Here is a 20,000-nt window from a genome sequence, read left to right on the forward strand (position 1 = left end):
CCGTTTATTAATCAACATACAGTGCACACACTTTTGAAAATTATGTCAACTTATCATATATTTATTTCAGTGGTTTTATTTTTCACTTGAAAATTTAAAATAAAGTATATTTTGCTCATGATATCAACCAATAACTGTGAACTGATGATAAATAGCCACCTTAACTGTTTGCCTATCATCTGAAACAAACAGCCCACAGATGCATCACTCACAATTAAACAGACTATTTCACAGTTGCTGCAATGCAATTCCTTCATCAATATGTTGAAATATTGTGATAAATAATTACTAACTGTTGGACTGACCTAATTGTCTATTAGACATGTACTAAATGTAGCTATGGAATTAAGGAATGTTTTGCAGGCTTTTTCATTGGCCGGAAATAGATAGTCTAGGGGGAAAACGGGCTAAATGGCAGTAAATATTCTGATTGGTTAATTTTAAACCATCAATTAGATCAAGGGATAAAGGGATATCCAGATCTCAAATCAGGTATCTGCTCAGACATTCTTACTTACCTCTTGACCTCCTTCTCCTTATTATCAACTATTTTCTCATTGGCTCTAAGTGATTCGTCTGAGGAACTTGTACTGTCATTAAGTGATGGCTGCCTAGCTCGTAATCGAACTCTCCCTCCTTTAGATGGAAGCTGAAATGAATGTAAAGAAATGGTGAGATTCTTCTCTTGACAGAATTATTGAGTTGGCCTTTATGACTTACTGAAATTCGTTGTCAGCAGGTTTGCCCAATGGCAAAATCAATCAACTGCAAAAGGTTTAGAACTCAGTGGCAAAGTTTTATCATTGGTAAAAGTAGTGGCTTCAAAGAAATGCTTATTATGCTCCACTGGCTCCCAGTGAAAGCCAGAATTGACAAGATCACAGTGTTATGTTTTAACACAATCAAAATTCAATAAGCACCTGTTTATGAATTTTCTAACCTGTTTGACTTTCAAAATCAGAAATTTAACAACAATCACAAAGAACCGCATTTACATGATCAATATTTTGGGTTGGTGGTTTATAGTTTTTATCAATTGTAATAAAAATTAAAACCATATAAAAAAAATTTGAAAACTTACATCTTCCTTCTCATCTCTCTCTGCCTTGGTGAGTTTTTCTGATGATGCCCTCTCTGGAACTCGTCTCAGCTTGAACCTGGCAGAGGATGGAGCTTCAAGGGCTGGGGGACAAGTCAAAATGATGGTGGATATTGAGTGTAACAAATCAGGGTTGCTAATTTAGGGAAAATCTTTCATTTTCAAAATGATGAAATTGACACAATACAATCATTGCATAGTATCAAAAGAGATAAAATAAGGTATGAAACTTGCTGAAATTATGAATAAATAGAGCAGAATATTGAGAAAAAAAATCAAATAAAAAGTCATTGATAGTGTGATTAGGGAAAAAAGGAATGGTAACCCTTGACTTTTGTAAAGCTTCAAAACATCACGGAAATATTGTCATTATATAAATTAGATTGCTGAAAAACATATATCATAACATCAACATATTTTTTGATAACCTGATATTTCTAAACATAATTCTTTTTCATTATAATTTTTTTATTCCACCCGACAAAGAATTGAAATAGCTTAAAAACTAGAAATGATAGAAAAATCTAGTCTTGTGCCTAGTTTTCCATCCCTATTCAAGTTTTTTGTGGTGAAAATTTTCAGGAAGATGCTATACGCCGTTACAATACAGTCATACATTTTGCAAAAATTCGCTTGGAATCAAATTTCTCCCTTCTTAGAAAAAAGTGCAACTGCATTGTAAGGGCTTACAGCATTTTCCTGAAATTTTCACAACAAAAAACTTGCAAAAGACTAGATTTTTCTATCATTTCTAGTTTTTAAGTTATTTCAATTCTGTATCGGGTTGTAATAAAAAAAAACCCACACACATATGTGTAATAATAATATACACTTTTTCTACACCATCTCTCAAATAGAAAAATTTCCTACACAACACACAAGACTTACACCCAGCAGTTGGATTCTTCTGTCGTCTTCTTTCTCTGGCTGACATGTTAATCTGAAAAGAAAAATATCATTTGACAGAATCCCAGGGGAAAACAAAGGGGAAAGATACACAATAAAATAAGGGGAGTAAAAATGACTCTTATAAAAGATTTGGCCTTCATCAGGTAAACAGTGTTTACCAGAAGAAGGCCAAAGGCCAAAACATCGTTTACTTTGTGTTGTATCTTTTATTGGAGTCATTTCTACTCCCTTTATTTTACTTGACTCATTTAGGCACCTCTAGATTTTGGATACACCAGAGAAATTGTACATACATACCCCCAAACCTTTCTCCAATAACATCAAAACTTTACATTTCAGCTTGACAATGTCCCTTCCCAAACTTTTTGGCAAGCAATGAAGTCATTGTCAATTGGGGAAGTACTATCCGCTTGTCCCTATAATCTGATATTTACCCTGGGTGTTTCATTATCTCCATTGTCTTCCTTAGAGCTAGACACACTGGTAGAACTCTTGGAAGAATCCTCTGATCCGGTCCTTGCCCTGGCATCCTCTGCAATGATTTCATCCCGACGCTGTGGCAAACCAGAACTCTCCTCAACTTTAGGGACAGGAAGAGGTCGATTCCTCTCATCTTTCCTTAACTGAGGGATCTGAAATTAATTTTTAAAATCAACATGAACTGAGTTCGACATGGAAAAAAAAAACTGGACAGTGATTCATTTCAACACTAGCAACATTCTATTGGTCGCAGATGCCTTTAAAAAAAAAAAAAGGAAAAGGGGAATAACTCAACAATAAATCAACAGAGCGGTCAGACACTGTGCAAAGAGAAGAAAAAAAATAGCTAAAAAAATGACAATAACTTTACCTTGGGTTCTACACTTGATTTGCTACTGTTGGATGATGCTTTTGTGCTGGACGATTTCTTGTCATCATTTTTCTCTCCACTGAACTCATCTGATTTCCTGTTAGCTGCTTGCTTTTTTAGGAAATTCTTTTTGCGGGGAACTGGTTCTTTTTTGGTAGGCTTAACCTGGACATACACACATGAAAAAAAAAAGTATATGATTCTTTTACAAAAATGCTTGTACATCAATCTGTCTCTAGATTCTTCGAGCTATCTGCCACTTCTAACTGAATAGGAATCTCTGTAAACCAGATATCATTACACATCAAAATCTGTCTTTGTTAATCGATGATTTTATAATGCATCATTTCATCTCATTCTCATCTATCAGATATAAATGAGGAGGACATATGTCAGACAAAAGTGCTGGTAATATAAAAATAAAACTGCCATGTGATTTTGATTGATTTTATTTAGATAAACCATAAAACTGTGATGTTTTAAAATGTCAAAATGTCCACATCAGTTTGATTCACAAAAACAATGGAATTAAGATTGATAATCATGACATCACCAAGTTTTCATTTTTACATTTATTCATCGTTAATTATGCAAGGGATTTTGTCACAAAAAATAAAAACGTATTAATAAAACAATCTCTATTTTGGTACTGAAAAAAGAAAACAAAAAAAAAAGGAATGGCTGGTTTGGTCCATATAACCATTGATTTCACATTACATTACAATACAATAAAGAATAGGCCTTCCTGGAAGTTAAAACCCACAGTCAATCATAAGTTTGTTATAAATTATAATTTATTCTTTCATTGATTTGTTATAATTGCACACCTAACTGTATTCAACAGGAAAGTGGTATCAAGTGTGAGTGACTCAGGCTTTGATGAATCCTGTCATGTGTTACATCATTATTACTGTTCTCATGGTGACAATGTCAAAGTAATAAATTAGGGAGCAGGCAGTGGTATCAGATAAAAGTATTTAAAAGGTTTGTATGAAACAGTGCCAGATAAAGCAGAAATAATAATACAAGTAAAAAACATCCCAAAAAATCAGCCTGTCTTATGAACCTTTCCAGATCTTGGTGAAAACGGTAAGATAAAATGTCAAGTGAGAGTAAAATCTGAGCCACTCGGGTAGAGGATTTAGGGGTAAATACTTCTTAAATCTCTCACCTCTTCCACCGTCTTGGCTACAACAGTATCTTGGGTGCTTTCACACTCGGATGATGATGATTTACGAACAGCCTCTCTCTGTTCCCTGATGGGTTCCAGATCTTTCTGTTGTGATATCTCTATAGATGAACGTCTTGGTTTGGCCACAGGAATGTTTCGCTATAAGGAAAACATAAAACATTTGAATGTACAAGTGACGTCTGGAAAGAAATCAGAAAATGGGCACAACTTTTGAACCAACAAACATTTTTTCTATCTGTAAACATAGAAACATAGGAAATTTGATTCTATTCCTTTTTGTGCAATTTCAGCAGCAATAATGAACACATTATTTGATAATGTTGATTTTAGATGGTAAAATCCAATCACAGGATGGTCAAAGCTGAAGGTTAGAGCTGCTGTTAATTTTTGATTTACAAATGGAAGAAAATTTTCTTTAATTCCTAATGAAATAACCGAGATACGTGTTAAGAATGCAATGTCTTAATTTGGTCGACCAAAACAGCTGTAAATTGATGAGAATACTATTTGAGTCGATTAAATCATCAAATATGATAAGAGAGAAAAGATTTGGAAAATTGCTTTGAAACTTGAAATTCCAAAAAGAACTATCGATGAAATTGTCTATGACATATTACGGAATTGGAAGTTTGTGTCAGATAGGATCACAAAAATGTTAACAGAAGAGCACAAGCTTCAAAGAGTATCCCCAAAACCTTTTGGCTCTGTGACACAAAACACTGTAGGACCTGATGGAGATTTTTTTTCAAGCAAAAAATAATCTTCTAGAAAATTTGATTATCATCAATGGTACTTAGATCCATATGAGTACTCCAGAGACAAAGCATGACTCAATGACTTGGAAGCAATATTTTTCTACTGTTGCCAAAAAATCAAAGTGCAAAACTTTGCATCCAAAGCAATGATAACTGTCTTTTGTGAAACAAAAAGTGGGACCCCCCCCCCCCTCCCCCCCAAATGTGTTAATGCTATCCAATACTGCAAAACACTTGATCGTCTGAGACCCAACTGACCACCAAGCATTGATTAAACATCCCTGTTAGATCTGTTGGAAAGTATTTTGCAATAGACTAACGTGAAGTCAAAGGATGGCATCTGTTTATCTTGACATAAACTGGGATATACTCAGGCATCATAGATGCTGTGACTCTAAAGGACTGTATTGAACATTAGTACATTTTACCCATATTCGATGCCCTTAACAATGATTTATTCATTTTTCCCAGGAAGCCATATCAAATCAAATTTCCATATGACAAAGCAAAAGTTGCTTTCTTTGTAAAAACGTTTCTACACTGTCATTGTTCACAATCATGCTCCCATTCCCACGTGAGTCTATCGCTATTGAGGAATGTTCACAAAGTGTCTTGACAAGGATATAATGCCAGAACAATATTTTACAATCATCGACACCTACATCTTGTAAATCTCTATTTGAGCACATCTAATGGAACTGTGCTCTACAAAAGCTCACCTTTAAATAATCAAAAATGAAAAATTACAACAATAACAACAAGATATGAAGTGAATAGAAAAGTGCCAGAAGACAATAGAGAATAAAAATTTTTTCGCGGCGGTGGTGGGGTTTGAACCTGCGACCTTATTGGTACGACAACTCCGCCTGGCAGGTGAGAGCGTGGCTCTACCGTGTGAGCTATCCACGAACACAAAAAAATATTCGTTTCAAACTCAAAGTCATTACTAGATCCCTCTCTCACCCACTTCTTGAGATCGCCGATTCGTTCGTACACCACCATCGCGAATAATTTTGACCAGCAGTTAAGCTTAATAGCCAATATTCTCAACACAAACATATAACATAGAAACGATTGAGACATTGAGTATGCTCCGGTGTATGGGGTGAATTTTAATTCAGAAAAGTGAGTGGAGCAGGCACTTATGTTGGTAACAACAAGATATGAAGTGAATAGAAAAGTGCCAGAAGACAATAGAGAATAAAAATTTTTTCGCGGCGGTGGTGGGGTTTGAACCTGCGACCTTATTGGTACGACAACTCCGCCTGGCAGGTGAGAGCGTGGCTCTACCGTGTGAGCTATCCACGAACACAAAAAAATATTCGTTTCAAACTCAAAGTCATTACTAGATCCCTCTCTCACCCACTTCTTGAGATCGCCGATTCGTTCGTACACCACCATCGCGAATAATTTTGACCAGCAGTTAAGCTTAATAGCCAATATTCTCAACACAAACATATAACATAGAAACGATTGAGACATTGAGTATGCTCCGGTGTATGGGGTGAATTTTAATTCAGAAAAGTGAGTGGAGCAGGCACTTATGTTGGTAACAACAAGATATGAAGTGAATAGAAAAGTGCCAGAAGACAATAGAGAATAAAAATTTTTTCGCGGCGGTGGTGGGGTTTGAACCTGCGACCTTATTGGTACGACAACTCCGCCTGGCAGGTGAGAGCGTGGCTCTACCGTGTGAGCTATCCACGAACACAAAAAATATTCGTTTCAAACTCAAAGTCATTACTAGATCCCTCTCTCACCCACTTCTTGAGATCGCCGATTCGTTCGTACACCACCATCGCGAATAATTTTGACCAGCAGTTAAGCTTAATAGCCAATATTCTCAACACAAACATATAACATAGAAACGATTGAGACATTGAGTATGCTCCGGTGTATGGGGTGAATTTTAATTCAGAAAAGTGAGTGGAGCAGGCACTTATGTTGGTAACAACAAGATATGAAGTGAATAGAAAAGTGCCAGAAGACAATAGAGAATAAAAATTTTTTCGCGGCGGTGGTGGGGTTTGAACCTGCGACCTTATTGGTACGACAACTCCGCCTGGCAGGTGAGAGCGTGGCTGAAGCGTGGCTCTACCGTGTGAGCTATCCACGAACACAAAAAAATATTCGTTTCAAACTCAAAGTCATTACTAGATCCCTCTCTCACCCACTTCTTGAGATCGCCGATTCGTTCGTACACCACCATCGCGAATAATTTGACCAGCAGTTAAGCTTAATAGCCAATATTCTCAACACAAACATATAACATAGAAACGATTGAGACATTGAGTATGCTCCGGTGTATGGGGTGAATTTTAATTCAGAAAAGTGAGTGGAGCAGGCACTTATGTTGGTAACAACAAGATATGAAGTGAATAGAAAAGTGCCAGAAGACAATAGAGAATAAAAATTTTTCGCGGCGGTGGTGGGGTTTGAACCTGCGACCTTATTGGTACGACAACTCCGCCTGGCAGGTGAGAGCGTGGCTCTACCGTGTGAGCTATCCACGAACACAAAAAAATATTCGTTTCAAACTCAAAGTCATTACTAGATCCCTCTCTCACCCACTTCTTGAGATCGCCGATTCGTTCGTACACCACCATCGCGAATAATTTTGACCAGCAGTTAAGCTTAATAGCCAATATTCTCAACACAAACATATAACATAGAAACGATTGAGACATTGAGTATGCTCCGGTGTATGGGGTGAATTTTAATTCAGAAAAGTGAGTGGAGCAGGCACTTATGTTGGTAACAACAAGATATGAAGTGAATAGAAAAGTGCCAGAAGACAATAGAGAATAAAAATTTTTTCGCGGCGGTGGTGGGGTTTGAACCTGCGACCTTATTGGTACGACAACTCCGCCTGGCAGGTGAGAGCGTGGCTCTACCGTGTGAGCTATCCACGAACACAAAAAAATATTCGTTTCAAACTCAAAGTCATTACTAGATCCCTCTCTCACCCACTTCTTGAGATCGCCGATTCGTTCGTACACCACCATCGCGAATAATTTTGACCAGCAGTTAAGCTTAATAGCCAATATTCTCAACACAAACATATAACATAGAAACGATTGAGACATTGAGTATGCTCCGGTGTATGGGGTGAATTTTAATTCAGAAAAGTGAGTGGAGCAGGCACTTATGTTGGTAACAACAAGATATGAAGTGAATAGAAAAGTGCCAGAAGACAATAGAGAATAAAATTTTTTCGCGGCGGTGGTGGGTTTGAACCTGCGACCTTATTGGTACGACAACTCCGCCTGGCAGGTGAGAGCGTGGCTCTACCGTGTGAGCTATCCACGAACACAAAAAAATATTCGTTTCAAACTCAAAGTCATTACTAGATCCCTCTCTCACCCACTTCTTGAGATCGCCGATTCGTTCGTACACCACACGGTAGAGCCACGCTCTCACCTGCCAGGCGGAGTTGTCGTACCAATAAGGTCGCAGGTTCAAACCCCACCACCGCCGCGAAAAAATTTTTATTCTCTATTGTCTTCTGGCACTTTTCTATTCACTTCATATCTTGTTGTTACCAACATAAGTGCCTGCTCCACTCACTTTTCTGAATTAAAATTCACCCCATACACCGGAGCATACTCAATGTCTCAATCGTTTCTATGTTATATGTTGTGTTGAGAATATTGGCTATTAAGCTTAACTGCTGGTCAAAATTATTCGCGATGGTGGTGTACGAACGAATCGGCGATCTCAAGAAGTGGGTGAGAGAGGGATCTAGTAATGACTTTGAGTTTGAAACGAATATTTTTTTGTGTTCGTGGATAGCTCACACGGTAGAGCCACGCTCTCACCTGCCAGGCGGAGTTGTCGTACCAATAAGGTCGCAGGTTCAAACCCCACCACCGCCGCGAAAAATTTTTATTCTCTATTGTCTTCTGGCACTTTTCTATTCACTTCATATCTTGTTGTTACCAACATAAGTGCCTGCTCCACTCACTTTTCTGAATTAACAATAACAACAGCAACAACAAAAATAATAATGATGACAACAACAACATGAATAACAACAAAAAAACTGAATCAACATTTATTTATAACAAAGACAACAATTATAACAAAAACAATAATTCAACATGACAACAAAATCAACAGCAAAAACAAAAGCAATAACTACCAATTCCATAAGCAATGAAGTTAACCTTTGGACAACTAAAATACAAAATTCACCAACCGCAGAGTCGACTTCATCGATGGACGGTTTTGATTTTGGGACATCCACCACAGCTCTAGACACAGGAACTGGTGGGCGTATGGCGGCTTCTGGGACGGATGATGACGATGAGGATGATGATGATGGTACTGCTGCGGATGATGAAGGCTGAGATAATTCTCTACGGGATCCTGATGCTGATGAAGGTCTGGCGGAGGATTGGCTAGAAGTTGATGGTCTACGACAACTGGTGATAGCAGATGGTAATACAACATTTAAAAACTGTGATAGTGCCTAAACATCTTCATATCTCTCCCCGCATGTAAAGTATCACTGCTAGCTTGGGACCATTATAAAAGTAGCAGCATGGCTAAGCCGCATGGTCTTTGCTTCATACCTGGAAGGGACCCAGATCACCACACAAGTGACCTTGCCGTATCTCACTTTGCAGTACTCTACTGCAGCTGACGTTGAGTTATTACAGTTTTCCCTTAGAGAGCAACTGAAGACAAATTTCCCCATGGGGATGAATAAAGGGAATTTTGTTTCATTTTAAAGTGCTCATATTTAGGTGGGAATCACGCTAATTTCTTCTTTTTTTTTCATTTGACAAGAGACTAGAAATAAAGTACGGTTTCACTCTTAGGTGCTTGTGTTATTTCAAAGCTTTGTATGCTCAAATTGCCTCAATAGTAAAATTTCTTTCTTTCTTTCTTTTCATTTCTTTGCAGGTTTAGGTTACCCCCTCCCCCAATAGGGAATAAAAGTCATCAAACATTCTACTTTTCCAGTTCTAAACCCTTGAGGTGTGTATGTAACTAGTCCTTTGGAGGACTAATAATGATAAGGTAACATATTGTAAAAGTGTGAGGATGGATGATCTGTTTCTTGATGACCAGCATATAGGTGGAACCTCCCGATTACGACACCTCCGAATACGACAACCTCCTGATAACGACATTGACCCCTGGTCCCGATTTTTTTTCTATTTAAGATCAGTAAAAATAACCTCCAAATAACGACGCACTTTTTGATAAAACCTCTGAATAACGACATCATTTCGGCGATTTTCGGCAGTTTTCGTAGATATCTGATACTAAAAATACCGAGTATGAGTACTCAAAGTTTATAAAAACGATTCATACTTGAACCAATGAGAACGCAGCTTTTGAAACCAATGAGAACGCAGCTTTTACCACCATTAGGTCCAATGAGAATGGCATCCACTTTTGAAGTGTCGGTTGATTCCATTGTCACAGATATTCTTGAGTCAAAGACACCAACAACAGAAAATCAAGACGATGATGATCTTGATGGCGATGCTCCACTCCCTGTTGTGACGGCCAGTGAAGCGGTTATGGCGCTAACAACTCTCAGAACGTTTGCCATGCAACATGACAGCGGTGCGCAATTATTTGACATGCTCATCCCAATGGAGGACAAAGTATCTGCTATCATTTCCATTTTTAAAAAAAACAAAAAACAAAAAAACAAACAAAAAGAAAACAAAAACAAAAAAAAATAAAAAATAAACAAACATTTTTAATGCGGCCATGTGTTCCGTTGTATTCAAACAGCTGTTCACATGCCGGTCTCCAGCCCGGATAAACTGCAGACTGAAAATGGTACTGTTGTGGCGTAGTTAATAAAAACTGGTCCCACGGGCCTACCACGCCCACTTTGTCCGCCATCTTGGAAACCTCTAAATAACGACACCTCCGGATAACGACATAAAAACTCGGTCCCGTAGCATGTCGTTATCGGGAGGTTCCACTGTATATTTAGACTAGAAAATAAGATGCCATCATTCTGAAACCAGAAGTTCATTTAGACAAGGCATGTATTCAGTCTTTTGGAAGAGTAGTTTGACAATTTTTACAAGTTTTACACTATTCCTTCATGATGGTTTACTAGCCAGCCATTTATAACAGTGTAATAATGTAAATGTCTTACTTGGCAAGGCTATCATTACTTTTATCGGTGTGATGCAATAGAATCAGACACACTTCTTGCATATCTCGAGAACAATTAATCTGTCAAATGTGAGACACTATATTGAAAAGCAGACTGTATGAATTTGTTTGTTAACTACACTTGTAATACATGTGATTCCATTGTAAACATTGCGGTGCAAGTCATTGAACAAAATTTCTGATTTAAATGGCCTCTTGCAGTAAATTTGATAAAAAATTATGTTGTTCTGTTATGAACTCGGTGGACAAAGCAGACTTTTAGATGAAGAAGCAGGATATTAGAGGGGTGATTTCAATAGACAAAAAATATGTTACATGAGAGTAGCAGGTTTTTGTGGGAGACCACTGTGTATGGGAAGATTTTGATATCATATTTATCACACAAGTGAATCAATCGTTTAGAAATCAGCAAATTATGACTGCTGATGAAGAAATAGAGCATCTCAACTACCACAAAAAAAAAAAAGCAATTTACCATGTAGATACTACAGTATTTTGTAATAGTTATTTTTTCCTTTCTTTTCCTGAACATAATTGATTCGTTCAAGTTTTCTTACATGTTAAATCGTTCCTATAAAAAAGGAACCTGAAATACCAAAAGACATTTGTCATCTATTATTTATTGAAGCTTAACACTTCTTCACATTCATTTTTGTTTACAATTTGTTTACAAAGCATTGGAAAATAAGTAATACTGATATTGTTCTTTGAGTTAATGAAAGATAGCAGATATAATAAAATGAAATTAAGATATTTTAAAATTTATGAAAATGTATTATTAAGTAAAAAATCAGCAATCCTATACAAGAAAAAAACACAAAAAAAAACGCCAAAAAACATCTGAGATTTATGACTCTTATGTATCATTATTCTAAAAGTATTTCTTTTAATGCGATAGAAATGTGACATTTTAGAAAAAATGACAGAAAATCTATAAATTAACAACGAGAATAAAAGCAACACTGACTTTTTCTTGGTGTCTTCAAGAAAGATGGCTATGTTCTTCTTGATATAAGGATCCCTGAGTATTCTGTTGACACTGGGTCGTTTTTCTGGGTCCTGATGTAACATGGACCTCATCAGGTTCAACAACTCTGTACTGTACTGTCGAGGCATTGGAGGCATCTAGAGATGATAATAGAAAAGGAAATTAGTGAAATCTTTTATGACCATTCAGGGACCGGGATGTGTTTAAGGTTACAAACTGTCATACATGTATGTTTTCAATAAACATATTATATGGTCCAATCATGATTGACAGGACTCAAGTGTGTCCCATAAAATAGGTATAAAGTCTTTTAATTTTTGCACACCCCAGTGCCGAAACTTCTACCAAAATAGATTAGACAAACAAATAATTTCAAACTTTTAAATCAAGAACGAATTTGCATCTTTTTAGGCTATAAACATTTTACAGACAGGATTATAATCTACTTTTGTTTGATCGTCAATTGATATGTTTGAGTGGAAGTGTTTTTGCATGTGCAAGTTGGAGAAGGAATGGGGGGTTGGGGGGGGGGGGGGTCGTTTCTTCACATACAAATGTATTTGTATAATTTATAATGGTCTTTATTGATCATAGTGTAATATACCTAAACATCTCTCTTTATAAAGGGCTTGGAGCCTCTGCTATTTGAGCATCTATCATTGAACAAGAATGAGCTCACTCATCTAAAATATAATATAACACTTTTTTTAATTTTCATTTTATTCCAGTCTGATCTCAAAGGTAAAAATCATAGCAATTGTGGCAAAGCCATCCTTTTCTTAAACTACCAACCAATGATTTATGAGTTTTCTTTTAGTTATACTTCGTTGATGATCGACCTAACTCATGAACCATATGTTGTCTCTAATTCCATTACATCACTAATTTCTTCCAATTTGACTCCTGAATCTTATTCTAATAAATAAAAGTCATGCAGTCAACTTTTAAAAGTTAAAAAACGTCTTACCCTTCCTTTAAGAATCTTATAGACGAGTGAATTCATGTCTTTAGCATTAAAAGCGTGTTTCAGGGTTGTCATTTCATACACACAGCAGCCCAAGGCCCAGACATCAGACTGTAGAGAATTATAATCCAAAACACATTATTATTAGTATACCAAGCCTGGCAAATAAGAGATTGTGGCTATGTGGCCTAGTGGTATGACACTCGCATTCGGATCGGAAAGTCCTGGGTTTGAGCCTCGCTCGGTGCATAGTTGAGTCCTTGGAAAAGACTCTTTACTCACTTTCACCGTCCTCAGGTGAAAAATGAGTACCTGGCCGTAGCAGCGTCGTCTCTGTCAAACAAAAATGAGTACTGTTAGTGGATATTGCGCTATATAAAAGCTCATTTTTTTTACTTACTTTTTTTCTTATTAAAAAAAATATATATTGGGGGGGGGGGGGGGGGGGGGGGGAACAAGTCTCACGAAAAAAACAACAAATCCTATATCAACCCAAAATGTAGAATTTCCATCCCTATTTCTATGAATTGTTATGATAAAATAATTTAGCATTGATGCGTCTTGTTCAAGTTAATCTTATATTGGTATCTATATAAAATCAATATATTTTCGTCACTTAATTTATGCGCCTAGAGCTTTATTGTATAGAGGATTGGGCGCAATATAAATAAATTTCATTATTATTATTATTATTATTATTAATTGAAAAGTTAAAGTTTGAAAATTAGAATCTGGAGGATGAAATCTCATTTTGGCAAAGCATTAGTCTCCAAAAAATGTGGCAATCAAATATGCATGAGAGGCAGGTATGTACCACAGTGAGAGCACAGTGTGCTGCAATATATACAATGGAAGAAGTAAAACTTTGAGAAGAAAAAGAAAAAGAATGAATAAGAGGGGGAGGATGAGAGAAAATGGAAGAGGAGGAGAAGATGGACGAACAGGAGCAAGAGGAGAGGAAGAGAAAAATCAAGAATGATGATGGTCGTTTTAGTCCATGATAATCCTCACCTTGTGGTTGTAGGGTTTGTTGGAGAACAACTCAGGACTCATGTAGTAAGGGGTTCCAATCAGTGTTGTGGCCATGTCTCCAGCATTCTCCAACACCCTGGTCAAGTGATCATGGATATAGAATAGAGTTGAATACAAATCAATAAGGACCGAAAAGACGCAGCAGAAAACATTCACACTCTAAATCCCAAGGTGGAAGATCTACACCCATCTAGGAAGACTAGAACTTTTCAGTGATTGGTTAGCTGGGTATGTTAGATCTGATGGAAATCACTTTGTATTGACTAGCCTCCTATCCAAAGGCTTGCAAGTAAATGCTACTATCGATTGTTTAAAAATTCTTGATCCAAGAGCCTTATATCTCTGTAAGAAAAGATAATATCATTGATCACTTAATATATCAGTTATATTAAATTGATAACAAAAATAGACCAAATAGGGACACGGCATAAAAAATAGGTTACAATTCTTCCACATACAAAATTTGAACTTACCTTGCAATGCCTAAATCTCCAACTTTTATAATTTTACTCTTGGTAAGAAATATATTCTGGGTTTTCAGATCTCGATGAAGAATATTCCTTTCATGCATGTACTATGGAAATAAAAAAAAAATAAAGGAAAAGTAGAGAAGGTGTAATTAAAACATCTATACAGGAAATGACAACTGATGTTTAGCAGCCCGATTCATTGTTTTGCTATGTATGGCGTGTATTGGTGCAAACGGGACAGAGTTTATTGGATTAAATGTTTTGCTACTTAAAGTTTCATTATTTGGACTACATTTAATATTTTATGCAAGCTGGTTCCTAATAACAATACAAAACTGATGGTGCTTTAATACCACTTATATGTATCATCCTTAGGCAGTTAAAAATAGGGAATAATACTAAATTAAATTGAGTCTGATGCTCGCAAACTGGAGACTCAACTGAAACTCCTAGATTCAATTTAGAAGCATGAGGCCAACTTATCCATGAGGTGAAGTCTTAACTAAAATTTCAGTTTAAGAACACATCAAGAATCTCCTTGAATTAAGAAATGGATTTGTCCACACATTAAAAACAAACTTTTCCCAAAATATCATGGTTAGGATAATTATTACCAGTTTAATTTATCAACCAACAATTGCAGGTGAGGTGTCAAAATCATCAGAATGACATTTTTTTTTTCATGATTTAGACTTTAAATCAAATTGTCATGGTCTGGTCCTGATATAATAATAAAACTAAATCCTTTGTTACCGTTTGGTAGACATTTTGACTGGACAAAAACTAGACTAGCAAGATATGAAAAAAAACTTCTTTTATATACCGTCAGCAGTAAGAGCATTAAATGCAAAGAAGTAATGTACAATATTTTGTGATTAGATATTAGAGAGTGACCCCTTATTGTAATTAACCTTTTTATATGAAATTTTTATGACAGTTTGAATAATTATTTAAACATAGTACATGGAACAAAAGAAACTTGGGTTTTTTCATTTGAGTTTTAAAATGTAGCCAATAAATCTCATTCAAGCTAATTGACAACCCTTAACCCATCTCCCATTTTCTTTGCTTAAATAACCCACTACAGCTGATAACCCATAAACATAGTCACCTAAGAGGTGAGATATTATGATGTCTGTACTTAATTTGCAGCACTGCACTACAAACTTTAATATAAATCAATAAAGAAAAATCCGTAGAAGTATTGGTGAATTAAAACTTGAATTGAAAATGACCCATTACAAAAAGATAAATAGTACGATTAGCAATCAGCGTGTAATCAATATACCTGCAAGGCCATAGCAATCTGCACAAACCATTCGACCACCTGCCGCTCTTCTAAGGGGACACCACGCTGTTCCTTGAGTCGAGCATACAAGTCTCCTCCCTCGCAGAACTGCATGGCAATGAACAGAAAACCACTTTCATTCTCAAAGGAATCTTTGTAAGACACAATATTAGGGTGTTTCAACTTGGAGAGCAATTTGGCTTCCTGCTCTGCAGACTTCCTTTCTTTCTTAGATGCCTTCCCCAAGTTCATCTTTTTCAGGACATACTGAAATGAAATAATAGAATGGAAATCATTATAAATTAATAGTATATCAGTGGATTTCTTTATTGCATAAGTTGTATGATAGCTGGCGTGTGACCTATCGATCCCAGGCATGGGTGAAAGTTCGCCGGAAAAATCCGGCATGGCCGGATTTTTATTTTTGAAAAAGAGGTCTCGCCGTTTTTTTTTTGTCTGGCCGGAATTCGAAAATGAAAAAAACCGGCATTTATAGAATTAACCGCACTTCTGTTTTTTCCTCTTATTGGTAGTTTCAGCATTTTTTTTTCTGAGCACCTGCCTTTGCAGGATTAATATCATTGAGTAACTTTCACCCATGATCCCAGGTTAGAGTCGCTCTGTGGTGGTGAAGTTAAGTCCTTGGAATCTTTACTCACATTCTCACACCAAATTTCGATGTTAAGTGTAATAGAAATTTGGTTCTACAAAAAGAGATTCCAGGCCTCATCTCATGACCATAAAAGTAAAATACATCCAAATAAATAACTTTCAAGTCATGCAAATAAAATTTCTTAAATAATATAAGCAAAAAGACCAAAACATCAGATTTCCAGACACACATCCCATAAAAAATAAGATGGGCAGAAATACAAAATGGAAATCTTGAGAGCTAAAATTTGTAGCGAAGTTATGGTAGGATATAATCTGCAGTATCTGGGCAATAGATAATATGTGTCTAGAGAAAGGTGTTTCCATGGGCTTGGGGCCAAACACTAACAATTGCTAACATCAATTTTGAACATCAAAACACCACTTGCCACATCACACTTGTGATTGTGCTCAGGTAAATGTGAAATTCAGAAAAAGTGTTGAGCGAGCACTTAAATCATTAATGACAGGAAATATAGGGTGTAGAGAAGTGCAAGATGAAAACAGAAAATAAAAATATCACATTGTCAGAGCGAAGTGGCAATTCGGACCCGAGTCTGAATTGCTTCTCGTGGCAATTCGGACTCTTGCCAAAATGCGCCTGCGCAATCACAGGAAGTGTCGGAAGTGGACGATGGGTCGAAAGTGAAGCGTCGTAGGGTGGGGGGAAAGTGCTCGTTCTCAGTTGTAAGTTGTCAGTCGGTAGGAGGGCGAGTGAGCGAGCATGTCACGTTTTAGAACTCCCGAAGATGACTAACCTTCAAAAGCGGTGATCTATTATTCCCCTTTGTCTTACTTTTTCTTGGGTACTTTTTAATTGTAATTCTAGAACTTTTTACTATCTAATTTCTCCCTTTTTACTGGCGCTGATATGACCTAAATGTGTTGCAAGCGACTATCTAAATATTCATGGTCTTTGGGAGATTACAATTGTAGTCGCTATTGTTAACGTTAACAATCAATTTGCCCTCGCATAGATAAAAGAGTGTCTTTGTGTTAGAAGATTTATTTGATTTGCCATGAGCATGTTGCAAAAGATACATGCATGACGTTATATCTACATTATATATTTTGCCATTTGCGGCCGCGAAAAATTTGGGGGAAAGGAAAATAATATGACTTTGGGCTTTGAGCGTTTTATTTAAAAGGCAGTATGGGTCGAGCTTTGACAAAAGGCAGTATCTTAATTCTTTTTAAATTAAAAAGTGTTTTATTTCTAAATATAAAAATAGAGGCGATTCTTGGCGGCAAACCATACAATAGAGCCCCGCCACTGGGGTAGGTGCAGAGTACCGTCTAATACTAATATTATTAGATAATACTGGACTAGGTGCCTATTAATAAAATAAGCACTGGTTGAATACGGAGAGAAAATTAATGATCAACTGGTAATGGGATTGGGGAGTAACCAGCGACTTCTCAAGTAGACGATGGGGGTAACCATTAACATCTCCACAACCCACAAACGACCGACTGGGTGGGGATCCTGACCTCCCATAGTGGGCAGGGAGGTACATACTGTGTCTTCTATCCCTTTATATCTGTTTTCCAACATGCTTTCTGTCTTTGTCTCGGAACGAGATTACTTGGTTTTGTCCTGGCACTGGCCGGAATCCTGGCTGGGAGGGAAACAGTCAAATGCATAGTTATTGTTTTGGGAGATATTTTTTTCCTTGTAAATCATCTCTCTGTTATGTATTATTATTTTTATTTTGAATGTATAATGTAAGCATTTGAGTGTGTTCCTCTTTGTTAGATTTTGTGCTTGTGTCTGGATGAGACTTGTAGGTGATTTCAAACTAAGTACATTGGTGGTATGCTCTTGGAATCTACATCTGATCCCTATTTGTTCTCAGTTCCCCTTTGTCTTACTTTTTCTTGGGTGCTTTAATTGTAATTCTAGAACTTTTTACTATCCCATTTTCTTCCTTTTTATTGGCGCTGATAAATAAACCTAAATGTGTTGCAAGCGCCGTAAAACCCTTAGAAACAAAAAAAAACAAACAAAAACAAACAAACGACCGAGGCGCTGGACGCAGGGGAAAACATGGTGATACGAGATCAAAGAGAAAAAGCCGCCGGCTCTTAGGTTGTGGAAATGGTTGTTGGGGGGGGAGAGAGAGAGTGTGTGTGTGTGTGTAATTATTCTGTTTTTAATTACTTAGAGATAATCATGAGTGTGTGTGTGTGTGTGTGTGTGTGTGTCTTTATGAAGACCGAAAAGTCACAGGAGGCACTTCACACTCGGGATCCGAATTGCCATGGGAGGCAATTCAGACTCGGGGTCCGAATTGCCACGGGAAGCAATTCAGACTCGAGTCCGAATTGCCACAGGAAGCAATTCAGACTCGGGTCTGAATAGCCTTTTCCTGGTCAGAGAGCCAAACTCGAAATCCAATTGATATGACACCCCCCCCCCCTCTCTCTACCTGGTAGAGGGTGTCATATCAATTGGATCACGAGTTTGGCTCTCTGACACCGTGATATTTTCATTCTTTGTTGTCATCTGGCACTTCTCAGTATCCTACAGTTCTCAACAATATTAAACACAGCTGTGGAATTGCACCTCTGATTTTCATTCTGTTAGAATCAGATGCAGGCTTTATTGGAGCTATACCTATTTTAAGTTTATGTGTCCTATTGAGAACCAACATGCAATTTTTGTGGATAAAATTATGCGATTCTAATGAATGATACCACATACAGTATCAGTAACATCCATTACATTTACTTTGCCTACGGTGGACATTTGTTCGTTTTTTTTTTCAACAGCCTACTTTTCACACTTAATGAACACTGTAATCATATTGAACTGTCTAGCCTATGTATAAATCCACAAAACTGCTGAAACACGTTTCTACTTTTCACGTGGTGTACAGTAAGTAAGAAAAGACTCACCTGCTTTTTGTCCTTTTTATGTCTCGACAACCAAACCTCTCCATAGCTTCCTTTCCCTATGACTTTGATTCTTTCAAAGTCATCATTTCCCATTTTGATTTATATGTTTGACTTTCGCTCTCAAACGTCCTCAAATTTCAGTTCAAAGCATTCATCGGTTGACAAACGGATAGAAAAAAGTCCAGGTTCATTCATCCAGTCTTCGTATTCGTAGTCTAGAGATTAGGATTTGAGTTAATAAAAAAATAAGGCTTCACAACTTCAACAATTCATTCTTGTTTAATTTCTTCATACATCATGAATTCGAACGTCACAAAGGTAAATTTTAAACTCAACGCAACTGGTTGGTATGTCTGAAAACCACTATCTAAAATATCCTAGACGTCTAAGTCTACCCTCTCTCTGCATTGCATTGACATCAGAATCAGAAACTTGCGTTAACAAAGACTTCAATATTAATAAACTAAACCATTGAATGTATACTTGGCATTGTGCCATGATAAACAAACTTTAAGTACATAGATAAACATAGACTAGAAATAGTCCTTCATTCATAAAAATTAACTCAAAACATAGCTAGACGCTGGTCAAAATGTCGATTAAAAACTTAAATAGAGCCTAAAAAAGTCTGTTGCCCTGCAGCTTTGCCTTCCTTTCTCCTTCTTCCAGTATATAAAAATTGGCTTAATCGGTGAAGAAATCAACAAACATTAAAAATTGAAATGTTTTTACGTCAGCTATCCAATCATGGTCA

General features: G+C 36.8%; 1 protein-coding gene across 3 annotated transcripts in view; it reads right to left on the minus strand.

The window, feature by feature from the left end:
* The window catches only part of LOC144975062 (uncharacterized), a 29,899-nt gene that overhangs the window by 9,786 nt on the left and 113 nt on the right, over positions 1-20,000 (minus strand). Inside the window, exons 1-14 of one of the 3 annotated variants that reach the window (XM_078918748.1) lie at positions 19,979-20,000; positions 19,247-19,461; positions 15,698-15,964; positions 14,413-14,513; positions 13,919-14,015; positions 12,911-13,018; positions 11,923-12,080; positions 9,004-9,229; positions 4,030-4,188; positions 2,859-3,023; positions 2,443-2,640; positions 1,988-2,039; positions 1,082-1,182; positions 519-649 (exon numbers count right to left, since the gene is read on the minus strand). The exon at positions 19,979-20,000 is cut by the window's right edge and continues 113 nt beyond it. In XM_078918748.1, the coding sequence (XP_078774874.1) occupies positions 519-649; positions 1,082-1,182; positions 1,988-2,039; positions 2,443-2,640; positions 2,859-3,023; positions 4,030-4,188; positions 9,004-9,229; positions 11,923-12,080; positions 12,911-13,018; positions 13,919-14,015; positions 14,413-14,513; positions 15,698-15,964; positions 19,247-19,339 (1,856 nt within the window). In that variant the 5' untranslated portion in view covers positions 19,340-19,461; positions 19,979-20,000. Of the gene's footprint in view, positions 1-518; positions 650-1,081; positions 1,183-1,987; positions 2,040-2,442; positions 2,641-2,858; positions 3,024-4,029; positions 4,189-9,003; positions 9,230-11,922; positions 12,081-12,910; positions 13,019-13,918; positions 14,016-14,412; positions 14,514-15,697; positions 15,965-19,246; positions 19,462-19,955 lie in introns of all 3 variants that reach the window. The other 2 variants (XM_078918749.1, XM_078918750.1) reach the window with 2 other exon arrangements.

The sequence above is a fragment of the Berghia stephanieae genome, chromosome 6, assembly GCF_034508935.2.
Source record: "Berghia stephanieae isolate SIO BIC M18660-M18661 chromosome 6, UCSD_Bste_1.3, whole genome shotgun sequence".
NCBI lineage: Eukaryota > Metazoa > Mollusca > Gastropoda > Nudibranchia > Aeolidiidae > Berghia > Berghia stephanieae.